Here is a 17,935-nt window from a genome sequence, read left to right as displayed (position 1 = left end):
CGATCATGGACTATTTCAAAAACGAGCTACTATGTGTAACTTATTAAACCATCATGGCCTATTCTGATGTCCGAGAGCAGCTGTTATTTCTGACAGTTGTTAACTTTGGCAAACTTGGAAAATCTCAATCTACTGTTCTTTGATTGGAGGAGTGATGGGGAAAACCTGCCAAACTAAACCTACACACACACACACACACACATTTAAAAAGGTTCTCTGGCTACAAAGTGCATGCATTCAAATAGCTGTGTCATCAGATTAAGGCTGAGTGGAGGATTAAATGTTACAAAAGTATACTACAATGGTAAACATGTGTAGTTCCATTTTTTAACATCTAGTAGAACTGGATTTGTTATACTGTTTACCTGTTTCCACCTAGTTGTAGTCAATTCAGAGGGCAGTGCTGCCTGGTTAGGTAAACTTTTTAATCCCCTTTTGTAGTAATCTCAAAACACACACACACACACACACACATAATGGTGGGTCATTTTTTGATTCTGATGAAAATAGTCACAAAATCATCTAACCCCCTTTGTCTCAGTCCTAGTTTTAACTTCAGTGAAACTATACCGATAGAGTCATTGACAAGGCACCCTTGTAGATTATCTAAAAATGTTCTATCTTATTGTATGTTTTCTCTTACGTGAGTTGTCTCTGTGTTGAGATACTGCTTGTGTTGGGGTCAAAAACTCTCTTGCAAAATCATCTTAGTAATATATTAACTTTTAGCTAGGTGCACTTTAGCTTTAAACTTGGCACTGCTACACATTGCCAAAACTTTTTGGGAATGTCAATCCCAGTGAGCAATATCTCCTTGTGGGCAGGAGGGTGACAGAAGTTTACTTTGGAATTAAAGCGGTGTGCTCTTTCTAACTGTATACCTTAAACAAAACAAGCTTTAGTGCTGTAGCTAGGATATGACAGGTATGCATGCTGCCGCGAGCATAATTGGCAAAAAGGTGCAGTGAGGTATGGGTCTGAATCCAGGCTGTGTCTGTAGATACAGGGCTGGAGTCGTGACTCTGTGGTTCAGAGAGCATGCAGTGATCCCTCTCAGCTAGCGGGACTGTTGCTATTTTGCTATTCATCAGTATTTGTCACAACGTTATATCTTTCTGCCCACAGAAATATTGTTTGTGTGTGTGTATTCTGGGCCCTTGTAGTGGCAAAAAGAAATTTCTAAATGCACGAAATGGGTTACATGAGTTTCTTTGGGAAGTCTCCAAAGCTGGCAATCTGCCAGTGTTTATTAGATTGTGGCAGCGTGGCACTGTGTTTTAAATAGTTCATGATGTCTACTTTAGTCCTGGATCTACCATAGATCCCTGTAAAAAAAGAACAACAGATGTGTAGAAAATCATGAAGTTTGTGTTTCAAGCACAAGTAGGAATACATTTAACAGTATGTATAGACAAGCCAATTCTGGTGCATGAATTCTGTATTTGTGCCTTTCAGAATAGTTGATATTTTCTTTTCATCTGTTAGAAATGACAGGTTTGGCCTGGGAAGTTTTATTAAATCACTAGCTTTTATTGAAGTACTATGTGTTCCCAAGTCAAAGTGTGTTGGGAGAAAATGCATACACAGAATCACTTTGTGGAGGCAATTTAAAATTGCCACAGACTTCAGGTAATCTTTTCCCTGGTGGCATTCCTTTGGGTCCGGTTCAGATTTGTAACTATTTCCCTGTTAAATATTTCAGCAGTTTCAGAAAAGACTTAATAAGTTATCTATTCATGCTTCATTCCACATGGTAAGTATTAGCAGTGCTTTTGAATATACATTTTAGAATACATTATTCATTTTAAGGCATGACAATACTTAAGATGTATCACATTTTGCTGGTGTGTACGTTTATGTGAAATTAACAGCATGTGAAAGAAAATATCTGGCCTTCCTGAGGGCAAAGAATTTAAAACTTGCCATTTCAGTTGTTTACTAATGTTTCTGGCTTGCAATGTTGAACCTCCCTTGAAAATGATTCAAGGAGTGTACAAAGGTGTACTGAAAAAGGTCTTTATGTTGTATTGAGGTGCTTTCAGCAAGGATTAGGTTTGGAATATGAGCACGTGACACAAAATAAAAGCTTTTGTCACGTGGCAAAGAGAAGGTTGTTATGGAAACCAGCTCCACCTCCAGTGGCCTACTATTGGGAACAAAGTTCAGAAAACCTCTTGCTTTTTTCATGTTCATACTGTGTAAAATGTGTACAGTTGAGTGTTGGGAATTTCAAGCCCTGCTTTCTTCAAGGTGGAGAAGTTAGTAGCTACTTGATATCTTTTTCATGTTTTATTCCCCCCCTTTTTAAAAATAACACCTTGCGGTCATTGAGCACTCATAAATTGAGCATAACACCAAGTAAAATCTCACTTGGATTAAGTGAAATATAATAACATTACATAATGTTGTTTATTTGAAAGTCATTTCAATGTCCAAATATTAGTGGGTAGTAAACCTTCATGGAATAAAACCAAAGAATGGGCATAAATGTTTTTTTGGAATTTTATTTCCCCAAGCTGCCTTCAGGTGTTGTCTGCGGTAGTAAACTGTCCCCAGAACAAAGTCATATGTGTGGTTAAAGAAAAGTACACTTAATTTGGTGCATCTGTATTATGGGGCATTTTTTTAGCCCAACATTTTAAAACTGGCTGAAACAAAAAAGCAAACACCACTAAAATGGTTCCATCTTTAACACAGAGGGCCTGTTCACATGTAATGGTGGCAAATTGTGGGTTGTTTAATTGTAGGTTAACTGTGGGTTGTTTAACCCGTGATTACCCTATTGTGTCTAGGTTCAAACATCATGTAGAAACCTCCAGCCACTGGAACACTCTTGGCACACACTGCAGCAAATTGTAGATTAATGTTACGTGTGAATTGGGCCAAAGAGAAAAGACTACAGCCAGTGAGCATGTCTGTGACTAGTGATGCAGCAGTGGGAAGTCAGGGGCAAAGAAGAAGATCCTCTTTGGCAGTTTGGAACAAAACTGAACTTTAGACTGTTGGGGGAAAGCCCTGAAACAGAAAGGTCTAGTGTCCAGAATTCAGTATTCCTAATGGGCAGAATTCCAAGTGCTGGTTCTGACTTCTAAAGCCCCATGCAGCTTGGGACGAGGCCTCCTGAAAGACTGCCTTTTCCCATACGATCTTAAGGACTTCTCCACCCTCAGAAGCGCATTTGCTGGTGAAACAGGGTCTTTTCGGTGGCTGCTCCCAGACTGTGGAACATCCTACCAAGAGAGGCTAGATTTGTTCCCTCTCTGTTGTCCTGGGCCTAATCTACACCAACCAGGATATTGCACTATGAAAACGGTATGAAAACTGTATATAAGAAGCAGGAGCCACACTACTGCTTTATAGCGGTACTGACAGCTGTTGGGGCCCATGACACATACTATATATTGCTTTCATAGTGCTGTATCCTGCTTAGTGTGGCTCCTGCCTTTTATATACCACTTTCATACTGCTTTCATAGTGCAATATCCTGGTTGGTGTAGATTAGGTCCTGCTAGCAGGCAAAATACCTTTTTATTCAAGCATGCCTTTGCCATGTAAGCAGGTCTGTTGGGTTGGATGCTGTTTTTATTCTTTAATTGTTGTATTTTTAAATTGTGTTGTAATGGGTTTATTGTTTTAATCTAGTTTTATTTGTGATTATAAGCTGTCTTGAATCTCTTTTTTCTTGGTAAGAAGGTAAGGTACAAGTCAAATAAATAAATGAATAAATAAATAAGCTATATAGGCCTACTATACTGTGGTTCCATTTCTTTTGTTTGTTACACCCTCTAAGTGCCTGAAACCCTTCCCAGTTTTACCCATCCCGTAAATCACCTGTTGTTTCTACCTATGTGTCAGAGTGATTGCTGGAACCCACCAGGATTAGTTCAGAGGTTACTAACACTGAAATGCATTTAGCACTTGCATTTAGATCCCCATTAAACACAGACATTACTAATATATAAATTCATTAAAGGGGCTTTGGAACCAGTTTTAAAGTCAGCATTCCGTGAGGATTATTACAAAATCTAATCCTCAACCAAACAGCTGATATTGTTAGGAAGAACTATATGAATCCTCAGTGTTAAACTCTGAATGTGTGGCTTTATATATATTGCCAGTGTCTGTCTGCACAAAACAATTTTAACAGCAAATTGTTAAAATTCTCTCCTAATCTCTACATATTACAGACTTACTATTTTTTAATGTAATAGTTTCCCCGCCCTCCACTGCTGCAGATTTTCAGAGTATATACCCATACAAGGTAGCTTACATATACAATAACAAAATACAACAAAACAAAATTTCAAATTATTAAAATAACATTAAAATAATGTAAAATATCAGGATTAACATTGCCGTAATAGCACCAGACAAATATTTTCTAAAATAGAGCTCCATAAAATTATGTAAATACAGACCAGAAACCATTACATAATTCCCTGAAGGCATCACATAATTTAATACCCAGCAGATATTTACAGTGTAAAATGATTTACAGTGTATATTACACTGTATAATTTACAGTGTAAAAAGAGAAGTAGTGCAATAGTTCTGGCTTTTCCAGAAGGAAAAAAAAACTAATTTATTTTTCAGTGTTAGCAAGTTTTTGCCAAGACGGTAGTTGCCAGAGGATAGCTGAAAACTTCCAGTAACGTGCTTCGATTCAGCAAATGCATCCTACATCCAGAAACTGGGTGTAGAACAGTTTGCTTTCTGGGAGGGTGTGTGTGTAGGAACTCTGGGCAGGTTGTAAGACTGAGGGCAGGAGTTGGGTTAACAAGAACTGCTGCACAACTGCTCTCTTTTAAACGACAGCTTTGAACCTTTGTTACTCAAGCAGCTTAAGAACATAAGAAGTGTCATGCTGGATCAAACCAAGGGTCCATCTAGTCCAGCACTCTGTTCACACAGTGGCCAACCAGCCATCAGCCAAGGACCAACAAGGCAGGACATGGTGCAACAGCACCCTCCCACCCATGTTCCCCAGCAACTGGTGCAAACAGGCTTACTGCCTCAAATACTGGAGATAGCACACAACTATCAGGGCTAGTAGCCATTGATAGCCTCCGCCTCCAGGAATTTATCCAACCCCCTTTTGAAGCCATCCAGATTGGTGGCCATCACTACATCTTGTGGCAGTGAGTTCCATTATTTAACTATGCACTGTGTGAAGAAGTACTTCCTTTTATATGTCCCAGTTCTCCCACCAGTCAGCTCCATGGGATGACCCCAGGTTCTAGTATTTTGAGAGAGGGAGAAAAATGTCTCCCTATCCACATTCTCCATACCATGCATAATTTTGTACACCTCTATCATGTCTCTTTTTAGCTCCTTTTTTCCATGCTAAACAATCCCAGTTGATGTAACCTTCCCTCATAGGGGAGATGCTCCAGCCCCTTAATCATTTTAGTTGCCCTTTTCTGCACTTTTTCCAGCTCTATATCTTTTTTTAGGTGTGGTGACCAGAACTGTACACAGTATTCTAAGTGTGGTCACACCATAGATTTGTATAAGGGCAGTATGATACTGGCCGTTTTATTCTCAGTTCCTTTTCTTATAATGCCTAACATAGAGTTTGCCTAATTTACAGCAGCCACACACTGGGTGGACATTTTCATCGAGCTGTCCACCACAATCCCAAGACCTCTTTCTTGTTCGGTCACCCCCAGCTCAGATCCCATTAGGTTATACTTGAAGTTGGGTGGGTTTTTTGCCCCAACGTGCATCACCTTACATTTGCTTACATTGAACCGCATCTGCCATTTGGATGCCCACCCTCCCAGCTTGCAGAGATCCCTCTGGAGTTCTTCACAATCCCTTTGAGTTTTAATTTTTGTGAACCGCCCAGAGAGCTTCGGCTATTGGGCGGTATAAAAATGTAATAAATAAATAAATAAAATAAAATAACAACCTTAAATAATTTGGTGTCGTTGGCAAAGATAAGTCCATTCTACCATGGCAGAGGAAATGACACATCACTATAGAACTGAAAAGAGCAGTCTTCTTTTGGAATTTCTAATACCTTGGTATGTTTAAGGTTCACCTGAAAACAACAACAACACCAAGCCACATTGATTTATATCCTGCCTTTCTTGGTAAAAAAGCAGGATATAAATCAAATTATTACATAAATAAAAGAAATGTAATCCACCAGCCTATGGATGCTTGACAATCTATTTGTGTTTGCAGTCCTGGACGGCTAAAGCAAGGTTATTGTTACCAAGGTTATTGTTACCAAGTCTCTGGTAGGTAACAAATTCCTTTGGTGTACCACAAGTTGTATTTAGCTGCTTTCTCCTTATTTCAATAATACAAGGGATATCACTGAATGGTTAAAATATTACAGTGGAGTGATGCAGCAAATTGAGCCTTTCATTGCATTAGCAGTATATTTTCCAGAAATAGGAAATAGTGAAAAATAATTAAACACAGTGGGTTAATTCATATGTAATGCCAAGCATGGTTTAGTGTTATGTGCACACTTGTAACCAGGAGATATACTTCCATATTTTAAATTTCCATAAATCCTGGCATGTTACGTACAAAACAGATTGTGGTTTAAAATAAACTCTGGTCAATTTATAAGCAAGCCAATTTGAAATCAAGGGTTTATGATACTGGCTTGTTGAATTAACCAGAGAACTTATTTCAAACCATGATTTCTGCATTGTATTTAACTACAAACCAGGATTTGTAGTTAGTGAATCTCAATATTGTAGGAGTTCTTCTCCCAGGTGCAAGGGAGGAGGATGTGGAGTGCACAAGCCCAAGGCTTCACTCAGCATCATTCCAGGTCATGTAAGTTTAGCATTATGGTTTAACATTACATGTGAACCAATCATGGTTTAGCATTACCTGTGAACCAGCCCGCTATGGCCTTAGCTAGACCTAAGGTTTATCCCGGGATCGTCCCAGGGTCATCCCTGTTCATGTAAATGACACACAGGGGATCCCGGGAGCAGGGAGGGACGACCCTGGGATGACCCCGGGATAAACCTTAGGTCTAGCTAAGGCCACAGTTCTTCAGAGAAGCACTAAGAATAACTACATTTTAGTGGAACACTTTTATTAAAGTTTCTGTCTGATGTTTACCTTTTCTGAAGACTTATTTTCAGGCAAGGGGTGCACCATTTTGCAGAAAACTAGCAGTATCTTCTTGTAGTTTTGTTTATCATACAAATCTTTAATATATTAGCACTTCAGTTTTTAATGGTAATATGTATGATCTGGGCATGAGTTGTTTCAAGTGAGGTTGTGCAAGTTTTTCTGTTTCAGTATATCCATTTCCCACTCATTTTCATCATTAAAAAAATCTAACTTAGTTTGATTCTAATTCATTAAAATCATATTAGTCTTGGAATTCATTTGCTGACAGTGCATTAGTTTTGTTACTTGTGTTCATCTTCAGTCATCATTTTTGCTATTGTTTGTGGGGGCGCTGATAGAACAGATTTTAGTGGCTCCTCCTGGTGGCCACCATCAGCCAACCCAGTGCCGCCGGCCCACCACCACAGGTTTTTTTGTGGCACTTTTTTTTTTTTAGTGGCAATAAGCATTGTTTTGCTGGAATGTCTGGAAACAACTTAACTCCTAGGGCATAGCTGAAGTTAGGAGATTGCAGCTGCTAGGACCAGACACTGCATTTAACTTCTGCTGCCACCAAAGACAGCTAAACACCTACCCCAAATGGAACAAATGGGCCCCATTCAGTTGAGGTTTTCATTTGTTCAGAAATGAAGGCATACTTTGAGATTCAATTTGTTTCTGCTCTTTGTTAGGTAGTCAGTGAAACATGTTACTTTACCTCCTGAATGCAATTCGTTTTGTGGTAGGTCGATCAGTCATCTTCTATCCACACAGATAAATCTGAAGCACAATTTTTACTGTCAATAAAAGCATGGGTACAGTTTTCAGACAAAGAGGCAGGTCAAGGTTCTTCTTTGGCAAGAAGTTCATAGACTCTTCAAGTACTTGCTGTACAGTGGCTTATAATTATTTGGTTGTAAAGTCAATTGAAGACCTCTTAGCCTTTCAGATAACAGCCCGTGATGAATATGTTTTGTTAATTTGTTCTCTTCCACTTCAGGTTCTTTAAAGAGCTTGAAGCAAGGCATCAGAATAACATCTTAATAGAAGACATCAGTGATATTGTAGAAAAGCATACTACATCAACCTTTGACCCGTATGTGAAATATTGTACCAACGAAGTCTACCAGCAGCGAACACTCCAGAAACTACTGTAAGTAATGGAAACTACTATTTATAATTTAACAAAACCATTTTAACACTATTGGAAGTGCCAGCAACAGAAATGGATGAGTTCTTATTTATACAACTAATTATTAAAATCATGCTTAATTGAACCAAACTGACTGAGAGATGTGGAGTTAGATCTTAATTCTGCTCAATTGATGTCTTCTGGGATTGTTCCCCCCCCCATTTTATTTAATTAATGTTTCTCTAAACTGCTCTTCATCCAAATGGATTTCAGGATGAGGTACTACATATGAATAAAATGAATCATGCCAATATAAATATAGGACAATAAACATCAGTAACAATTTTAAAAACAAACAAACAGAGGCAGATAAAACTACAAAGCAAGCAGAGGCAAAATTACCAGTTAAAATGCCTTGGCAAATATCAAATCTAAATGTGGTGCTGAAATGATGGTACTTTTGGTGCCAGACATACTTTTTTTTGAGAAGGTGTTCCAAAGTTGCGGTGTCACCACAGAAAAAGCCCTCTCCTGTGTAGATACAGAACATATCTTCCATTAAGGAAGACAATTGGAGAAGAGCTATTAGTGGATGTTTGAGCGAATGGTTACATACAGTCATGAGTTTCTCATTGGCAGATAGCACCTGTTTATTTTAAATGCTCTGAGGCATTGAGTAAGATTGCAGCTGCTGTATCTCCCACCCCATTCTTTTACTGTTCATAAATGATCTGGAATTAGGAGTGAGCAGTGAAGTGGCCAAGTTTGCTGATGACACTAAATTACTTAAGGTGATTAATACAAAAAGGGGCTGTGAGAATGGGCATCCAAATGGCAAATACAGTTCAATGTAAGCGAGTGCAAAGTGATGCAGATTGAGGCAAAAAAATAATAATAATCCCAACTTCAAGTATAACTTGATGAGATCAGAGCTAGCAGTGATTGACCAAGAAATAGACCTTGGCATTGTGGTGGACAACTCAATGAAAATGTCAAATGCATGTGCAGTAACTGTAAAGAGGGCAAACTCCATGTTAGGCCTAATTAGAAAAGGAATTGAGAATAAAACTGCCAGGATCATACTGCCTTTATACAAATCTATGGTGTGACTGCACTTAGAATACTGTGTACAATTCTGGTCACTACACCTAAAAAAAAAAAAAAAGATATTACAGAGCTGGAAAAAGTGCAGAAAAGAGCAACTAAAATTATCAAGTGGGTGGATTGTTTGGCTTGGAAAAAAGGAGGCCAAGGGGAGACATGATAGAGGTATACAAAATCATGCACGGTGTGGAGAATGTGTATAGGGAGACATTTTTCTCCCTCTCTCATAATACTAGAACCTGTTGTCTTCCCATGAAGCTGATTGGTGGGAGATTCAGCTCAGAGAAAAAGAAATACTTCTTCACAGGATGCATAGTTAAACTGTGGAATTCAGTACCACAGGATGTATTGATGGCCACCAATTTTGATGGCTTTAAAAGGGGGTTGGATAAATACCTGGAGGAGAAGGCTATCAGTGGTTACTTGTCCTGATGGCTATGTGCTACCTCAAGTATCCGAGGTAGTAAGCTTATGTATGCCAGTTGCTGGGGAACACAGGCAGGGAGGATGCTGTTGCACCCGTGTCCTGCTTGTGGGTTCCTGGTTGAGAGCTGGTTGGCCACTGTGGCCTTAGCTAGACAGGGCGAAATCCCGGGGCGATCCCTGGGACCGTCCCTGTGCGTTCACATGATGCACAGGGGTTCCCGGGATCAAGGAGGGATGATCCCTCCCTTGCCCTGGCATCTCGCTCTACACTTTAGGCCCACCTTTTCCACAGTCTCGGGGTGAGCCCGAGACCACTGAATGTGTGTATGGGTGTCGTGGTTTGTTCCGGTTTCTCATGAGGAGCCGGACCCCGTGCACGGGGCGCAGAGCTCTTCAGGAGCTCTGCGCCCATCGGAGGTGGGGGGGAAGCGGGGAATATTATTTTTTAAAGAAAAAACAAACCTTACCTTTTGCACACAAGAAACATCTTCTGTTTCTTAAAAAAAAACAAAAAGGTGGGCACGACTTCCTCTCCTTCTGAGGCAGTCGCACGCTGCATGTAAATAGAGGGGGGATCTTGCGATAAAAACATCACGAGATCTTCACCCCTCCGTCGCGCAATAACAGGTAGGTCTAGCTGAGGCCTGTGTGAAGAGAGTACAGGACTAAATAGACCCTTGGTCTGATCCAGCATGGCTCTTCTTACGTTCATACTTGTCCTTGCCTTCCCTCTCTCCTCCTTAGGATCTAGTGGGCATTAGAACTCTAATTTGCCCCATAGTAGGCAAGAGAAGAGTGGTGGATGAGCAGACTGATGGATAAACGAGGCAAGAGAGGCAGTGGCTGTAACTTCACAATGACCATGTTAGGACAATCATATATTGTCTTAAAAAGACAAGATATGTTCAATCCTTTGTGGCGGGAGCAAAGAAGCCAGAAAGTCTTCCATTTACTATGGTTTTGCCTGAAGTAGGAAATCATAGTTAACAGCTACAGAATAAGTCAGGATATTAAGCCAACTTGATAGAAGACTTCCTGGCTTGTTTTCTTACATGTGTGAAGGAGCGCAAGCAAAAGGCTCATTCATATCTCAGTTATTATTATTATTATTATTATTATTTATTTATATAAATTTATTTATTTATAAATAAATTTATTTATTTATTTCAGTTTATTAAGCTGAGATATGATTGGCGAACCGAATATGTTTCTAACAAAAATGCACTCTATTAAATCTATAATTAATGTCTACATTAATGCTGTTTTTAAATTTATGAAATCATTATTATTTATTATTACAATTATTAAAATTATTATTATTGGGGTTTTGTTTGTTTGTTTGTTAATTAGAGCTACCAATCCGACCTTCAAGGAGGTACTGTCACGGATTGAATCCCAAGAAGAGTGCAGAAACCTACCTATGATTTCTTTCCTCATTCTCCCAATGCAAAGGGTTACACGGCTTCCACTGCTGATGGATGTAAGAACAGCATATATTTAACTCTTTGTCTCATATTTATGTGAGAGTTTAAATATGTAGGAATGGTTTTAGAATTTTTCCTTTGGTTGCAATCATCACTTCAGCTGACTTTTTCTTCTGGGTTGGCCATGGTCCATATGAACTACCTCGCTGTAAAAAAAATGTTTCCTTACTACAGTATTATGGCATTTTGGCATTAGTATACTTTGCACTGTGCATGCTATAATTTGGAAAGGTTTAAATTGTTGTAGCCCAGCCTTCCCCAGTGACCAGTACCATATGGCTGGGAATGAAGGGAGTTGCAGTTCCAACACTTCTGAAGGGCACCAGGTTGGGGAAAGCTGTTGTATCCCATGGCTGCTTGCTCAGGTTTGTTATTGCTGAAGGAAGTGAAACAGAAGGGGGTGTCAGAGAGAATGAAAAATACGGGTGTCAGTGGGAGAGAGAGAGAGAGAAAGAGTGAGTGAGCATGTGACCCGTGAGAGAAGACCCCCCAAGGCAATGTGTCTCTTGACAGAAAAAAAGATTCTCCATTTCTGTTTTCTGTCAAAGTGGCTCAGTTCAGACAACACGTTTCCCAACAGTGGTTTTAGAACTCCACAGTGGAGTTTTTACACCACCGTTGAGAAATGTGTTGTCTGGTGAGAAAACTCAACGCAACAGTGGAATTTTTTTGGGAAAACACTCCATGCTGAATACCCACGCTGTGCAGAGGAGAGTTCCTGCACAACCATTGTCTTGTGTGTTGGGCTCCATGGAGTTTTCCATTGCATTGAGTTGACTTCTCCCACTGGCTACAGAGTTCCCTGGCAAGAGTAGCAAAAGGATTTTTTTTTTGCAGCAATGGCTGATGGGATACCATCGGGAGGAGCAGGGGAGGAGATAGGGTGGAGGAACTGTCAATCAAACATCGCAATGGGTTTTGCTCAACTCCATGGTAGCCCACAGTCACACAATGGTTGTGTGGGGAGTACCCCCTAGAAACTCAGCTGTTGAATGGAGTTTTCACACTGCGTTGACTAACGTGTTGTCTGAACTGACCCAGTGTTTCACAAAGTTTATTTTTTATGTTAAAACCCAATTATAATTAATGCTTCAGCTTAACAAAATTATTTAACAAAAAATAAATTAATAAACAACAAGAACAAATCTAAACTGAGAGTGTCTGAGTTGCTCAGGACCAGCTAGTGAGTTTCCTGGGAGATGGAACTGTATCTTTTGCCACCATAGCTTTGTAAAGAGCTCTGTTATTCATTAAGACCTTTTTGTTGTAATTAATTTTGATCATGTCTCTGGGCCAGCAATTCAGGAATAATGATTCTCTTTATTACATTCAGACTGTAAAAACAACATATTACCATGGAAGAGTTTTATAGTGTTTTGGCTTTTCTTACAAAAACAACATACTATGCTCCCATCGTCATTAGAAACATATCAGTGCAGGATGTTTGTTTTGGTGCAGTTTTGTTCTTATAAGTCTACAAAATGTTGTTTTAATGATCAGACTCTCTTTATTTTTATGGTGCTCGTCTAAAAGATAATTTTTTTAAATTGCATCTTCTGTTTGATATAAGTATCAAAGAAGCTCTCACACCTAATGAAATCTTTAGGATCGGTTTCTTGTTAGAACTGAACCTGGGCAGGGTGCACTTCTAGCTGGAAATAGAAAAGAGGATAAAACTGAAAATGAGTTTCAGTGAGCAGTATCTAGCTGTGTCATTCCGTTTGCATAAATGACATTGCACTAGCAGAAACTACGTTCCAACCTATGCGCAAGACGAGAATCCAGCTAAAGATACATTTGCACAAGTGCAGTTGTGCAAGTGGTAGTGCATATTCTTGTGCAACCCACTGTGCAGCTGCTTGCATTCTGTCATAATTGGGCAATTACTTGCACATTGCAAAGATTAAGTGGAGCTCCGCTAGCATTTTCTGAGTTTGCGGAATTACGCTGTTGGATTCTGCCCAGGGACTCCTCCTTAGAGGCAAAATGATAATCCCTCCCTCCCATCTAAACTGGCACCAAATATATAAGGATTATCATTGAGATGTGTAGTCCTTTTCGTAAGGAAATAACATATTTCAGGATATGCTTTTTGGTGCTCTGAAAGTTCCTCATAATTGCAGATTCTTGATGTTGCAGATTCATGATGTATTTCAGGTTTGCAAATATTAAAGGCCGTATTTATGGTCCTATTCAATCAGCTAATAAAAATCTCTAAATATCTCTAAATAGGCTGACTCTTTGTTTCAGACTATTTGCCAGAAAACGCCTAAAGATTCACCAAAATACGAAATTTGCAAACGAGCTTTAAAAGAAGTAAGCAAGGTATGTTTAGATGGCTCTGTTTAGAATGGGGTTGGCAAAAATCTTTATGTAACTTTGGAAGCTTTGTCTGTAACCCTATATTGTACACTTACTTGAAATTAAGATTGGTCGAACTCCACATATATATCTACCAAAATTGCATGTGGCAACTCTATACTGATTTTTTATATATTACTTATACAAAGCAGAAAATGGAGAACAACAGATTGTTTGTGTAAAGCGTTATTACATAGATTTATTTTGAATTAAAATATTGCTTGAACTGCCATCAGTATACCATTGTTGTAATGTGAAATGTCCTGAGTTCTTCTGGAATTTACTTAACCTGATAATTGAGACTCTTGCATGTCCCAAGATAAAGTGAGGTTTGAAGAAGAAGGTTGATGGCGTATCCTCCAGAAATTGTTTTGTTACAATTTATTTTCTGTTCAAGAAATTTATTTTTGTATCTGGTCACGAGGGCAGGGCTCCTGCAGCTTTAACAGTTTAACAGTTGCAATGAAGAGGAAATTTCACCATTCGTATGCTACATGCATACAAACGGCACCTGCTGAAATTCCCTTTTCTATACAACTGCTAAAGATACAGGAGCCCTGTCCTCCTTTCCATATGGTCACCCTAGGCGAAGACAGGATTGTATATAGGAAACCGCAGGGAATAATAAAGGGGCTTTAAAGTGGTTGGTGCTGCTTAATTTCTTCACTGTTGTGTTTTTATTGTCTATTAATCTATTTGTTTTTATGTGAAGTTTTAATTAAGATTCTGACCCTGTTCAGACATCATGCTAAGCCATGATTTTTTAGGCATTTTGAGTTAAATATGATGGTTTAGCGTGAGGGGCGTTTTTCCCAACCATTGTGGCTACCTAAGCATGTAGGGTTAGCAGCCTCAACTTTGGCTTCCCATGTCATCTGTCAAGCCCCTGTGGTTACAGAGTACTGCTATAGAGCTCCACAGCAAGAGCGCCCAAAAACTTTGCTGTCGCTCCTTCTAGAGCTTGAGATCTCCATGGTTGAAATCTGACTAGCAACATATGATGCTGCAGCCGAGAGCCTTGATTTCCATCCCTGCCCAAAGGACACAATAGGAGAAGTGCAGGGAAAACAAAGATGTTGCCATGCCATGTCACTGCTATCAGCACAGTGAACCTGAGTGCTCAGCGTTCCCAGGCACAAGCACCTGGGGACACCTTGGAAAGCCAAAAGCCAAGCAGCAGCACCCATGCTTTAAATCATGCCCCCCCCCAACCTGCAGCCCCCCCCAGCTGTTCCTCCACCCCTTGGGTGACCATATGAAAAAGAGGACAGGGCTCCTGTATCTTTAACAGTTGTATTGAAAAGGAAATTTCAGCAGGTGTCATTTGTATATATGGAGAACCTGGGGAAATTTCCTCTTCATCACAACAGTTAAAGCTGCAGGTGCCCTGCCCTCTTTTAAACCTGGTCACTCTAGTATAGCTCCTGCAGCTTTAACTGTTGGGATGAAGAGGGAATTTCACCAGGTTCTCCATATATACAAATGACACCTGCTGAAATTCCCTTTTCTATGCAATTGTTAAAGATACAGGAGCCCTGTCCTCCTTTTCATATCCACCCCACAACAGGCAGTTCCCAATGGTGGCAGAGTAAACCCCCATACACACTGTCCCCATACACACTCCCACCAATTTCCAGCACACCAATATCCCCCCAAAATACCATGTACGCCAGGCTCAGGTGTAGAAACAGACGCTTCAGGAGCATATATCTGTGGGCATCATCCAGATGCGCCTGGCTGAATTTCAGGTAGATTTCAGTTCCAAGTAAACCTCTTTCTCCTCCTCTCCTCCCCTGGATTCTCCTTGAAGGAAAGAAGGGCTGGTTTCAACTTTACAGAAATCACCAGCTGCTGATCAGACCTTTCTGCTGTAGAAGTTCATTGGTAACTGAGAATTTGGGGGAGGTAAGGAGAAATCGTTTCTCTCCCATTCCCTTACTGCAAAACTCAGCCATGTGGGTGAGAAACCACCCTTCCTTTCCTTGTGTTTCCACCCAGCAAGCCAGCAGTAGCTTGGTAGCATATCAGGCAACCTCAGGATTACTCTGCCTGATTATTGGAAGTTGAATATCTCTTCTTCAGTGGATTAATGGGTCACTGATATGCTTGACCTTAAGGGGAGAAAACACTTTCAGATCCTCATTTCATGTGGTCTGACTTATTATATCTGTTTAAACAGTGATATAACTTGCCTTTGCGTCTGCTGTTGTCTTGATTTCCCCAGTCCATCTTCTCATTTATCCTGCTGTTACTTTATCTTTTTTTCTGACCCTATTCAGATGACACACTAAGCCATGCTGGTTAAGCATTTTGAGCTAAACATTATGGCTAAACACGTCATGTGATCCGTGACTTAGTGTGTTGTGTGTACCATTCCTAACCATGGTGGCTACATAGACACGGTTTAAATACGCTCACTAGCCATTTGCTGCAAAAGGGTTAGCGGGCCATAACTTAGTGTGTTGTCTGAACAGGCCCTATATCTGCCTTTATCTTCAGTAGCCTTATAGCTTTCCCCTTCCCTCTTTGTTTTGGGTTGGGTGGTAGGGAGAATCATTGAGGACTTGGGATTTTTTACTCTCTTAATTGTTCTTAACATGTATTGAACAAAACCAAGGTCAATGCATCTTTAATAACAAGAAAGAAGTGAATATAGGTAGGGTGACCATATGAAAAGGAGGACAGGGCTCCTGTACCTTTAACAGTTGCATTGAAAAGGGAATTTCTGCAGGTGTCATTTGTATATATGGAAAACCTGGTGAAATTCCCTCTTCATCACAACAATTAAAACTGCAGGTACCCTGCCTTCTTTTAAATCTGGTCACTCTAGTATAGCTCCTGCACCTTTAACTGTTGTGATGAAGAGGGGATTTCACCAGGTTCTCCATATATACAAATGACACCTGCTGAAATTCCCTTTTCTATGCAACTGTTAAAGATACAGGAGCCCTGCCCTCCTTTTCATATGGTCACCCTAATATAGGTGCATTTGATTGGTTATCCTTTTGGAAATGGGCATCTCACATTTTTAAAGTTAAACTTTGCCTAATGCCATAGGCCAGGGTGGGGAATGTCAGGAGCTGAATTTAGCCGTCCGGGGGGCCAAATTCAAAAGTTTGGAGTTCCCCAGAAGGTTGCAGCCGTCTCCCCCAACCACTGATTGGTGGTTTCCAAGGCTTTTGTATATATTTTTTCCCATTCTGAAAAGTTGAATTGCCTCTTCTAAGGCTTAATGACTGGCAGTAAGAACTTTAAGCTGAAATGTGCTGGTATTTTACCTCTGCCCATTTCCTTTAGCCTGATCAACTACTGGAATGCAGACCCCAAGAGCTTCCCCCAAATTGGGCTGAAAGAAGTTCAGTACCCCTACTATATGTGGATAAATATATATATATATATATATATATATATATATATATATATATTCTCTTAAAATAGTGAGAGTGAAAAAAATCTGAAATCTGTTATTTGAAATTCAAACTTGGTTATTGAAGCAAAAGCTTTCTATGCTGACGTTGCAATGTTATATTATGCAGCCAACGTTGTCAGAGTTCCCTTTGGGAATGATAGGGTGATGTACACAGTATTCAGACTGGAAAGAGAAGAGAAAATGGCATTTCCCCTGACTAGTACTGTTTTACCCTATGTGGATGTCACTAAATTGTCACTGATAAGCATAGACTTTTATCCTTGGCTCATAAAAATGCTTCTGATGGTTTGCTAAGAGTTTGCTGAATGGTTCCCAGGCAAAAGATACCCCCAGGGCCTTTTTAAAGTCTTTTTAAAAAGTCTTTATCTTCATCTTCTCCAAATTACTCATTACTTGCACTGAATTCATTGGTACCAATGGGAGAAAATAGCTTAATATGCCTCCTACACACAAAATTGCTAGAAATAGAAATTGCTAACATAACTGCTTCTATCTTAGTAACTACAGGTGAGTTTTTTCTTCGAGAAAATAGGCAGAAAGGTATGGTTTTCTTTTTTATCCAAGGCATATATAGACAGGGTATATATAGTAACTTGGTTTCTGTTCCCGTTTTGGCAGGAATGCGCAAATGTGACATTGTTCATAATCAACATCTTAGGGCCTTGCTAGACCTACTGGATAATCCGGTCAGGAGTCGGGACGACGGTGCGCTGCAGGTAGCGCGCGCCATCGCCCTTTTCCAGATGTAACACGCAACGGGGCAAGGGAAAGCCCTGTCGCGTCCGGCATTTTTTTTTTTTCAGTTAAAGGGCCATGTGCGCAGGAGCGCACCACCGAAAAAGCTAGGTTGTTTTTTTTAAAAAAATAAAGGGTCCCCCACTCCCCCTGCCCCTGATTCCCTCCCCCACAATG

At 40.0% G+C, this 17,935-nt stretch overlaps 1 protein-coding gene across 1 annotated transcript in view; it reads left to right on the top strand.

The window, feature by feature from the left end:
* ARHGEF26 (Rho guanine nucleotide exchange factor 26) overlaps nt 1-17,935 on the top strand; it is a 78,790-nt gene that overhangs the window by 39,473 nt on the left and 21,382 nt on the right. Inside the window, exons 7-9 of the mRNA XM_063132086.1 lie at nt 8,087-8,239; nt 11,099-11,228; nt 13,483-13,557. Coding sequence (XP_062988156.1) covers nt 8,087-8,239; nt 11,099-11,228; nt 13,483-13,557 — 358 coding nt within the window. The remainder of the gene's footprint in view (nt 1-8,086; nt 8,240-11,098; nt 11,229-13,482; nt 13,558-17,935) is intronic.

Source organism: Elgaria multicarinata, chromosome 8, assembly GCF_023053635.1.
Source record: "Elgaria multicarinata webbii isolate HBS135686 ecotype San Diego chromosome 8, rElgMul1.1.pri, whole genome shotgun sequence".
In the NCBI taxonomy this organism is placed as follows: Eukaryota; Metazoa; Chordata; class Lepidosauria; order Squamata; family Anguidae; genus Elgaria; species Elgaria multicarinata.
The sequence above is the reverse complement of the archived record's forward strand: the minus strand, read 5'-3'. Positions and strand labels throughout refer to the sequence as shown.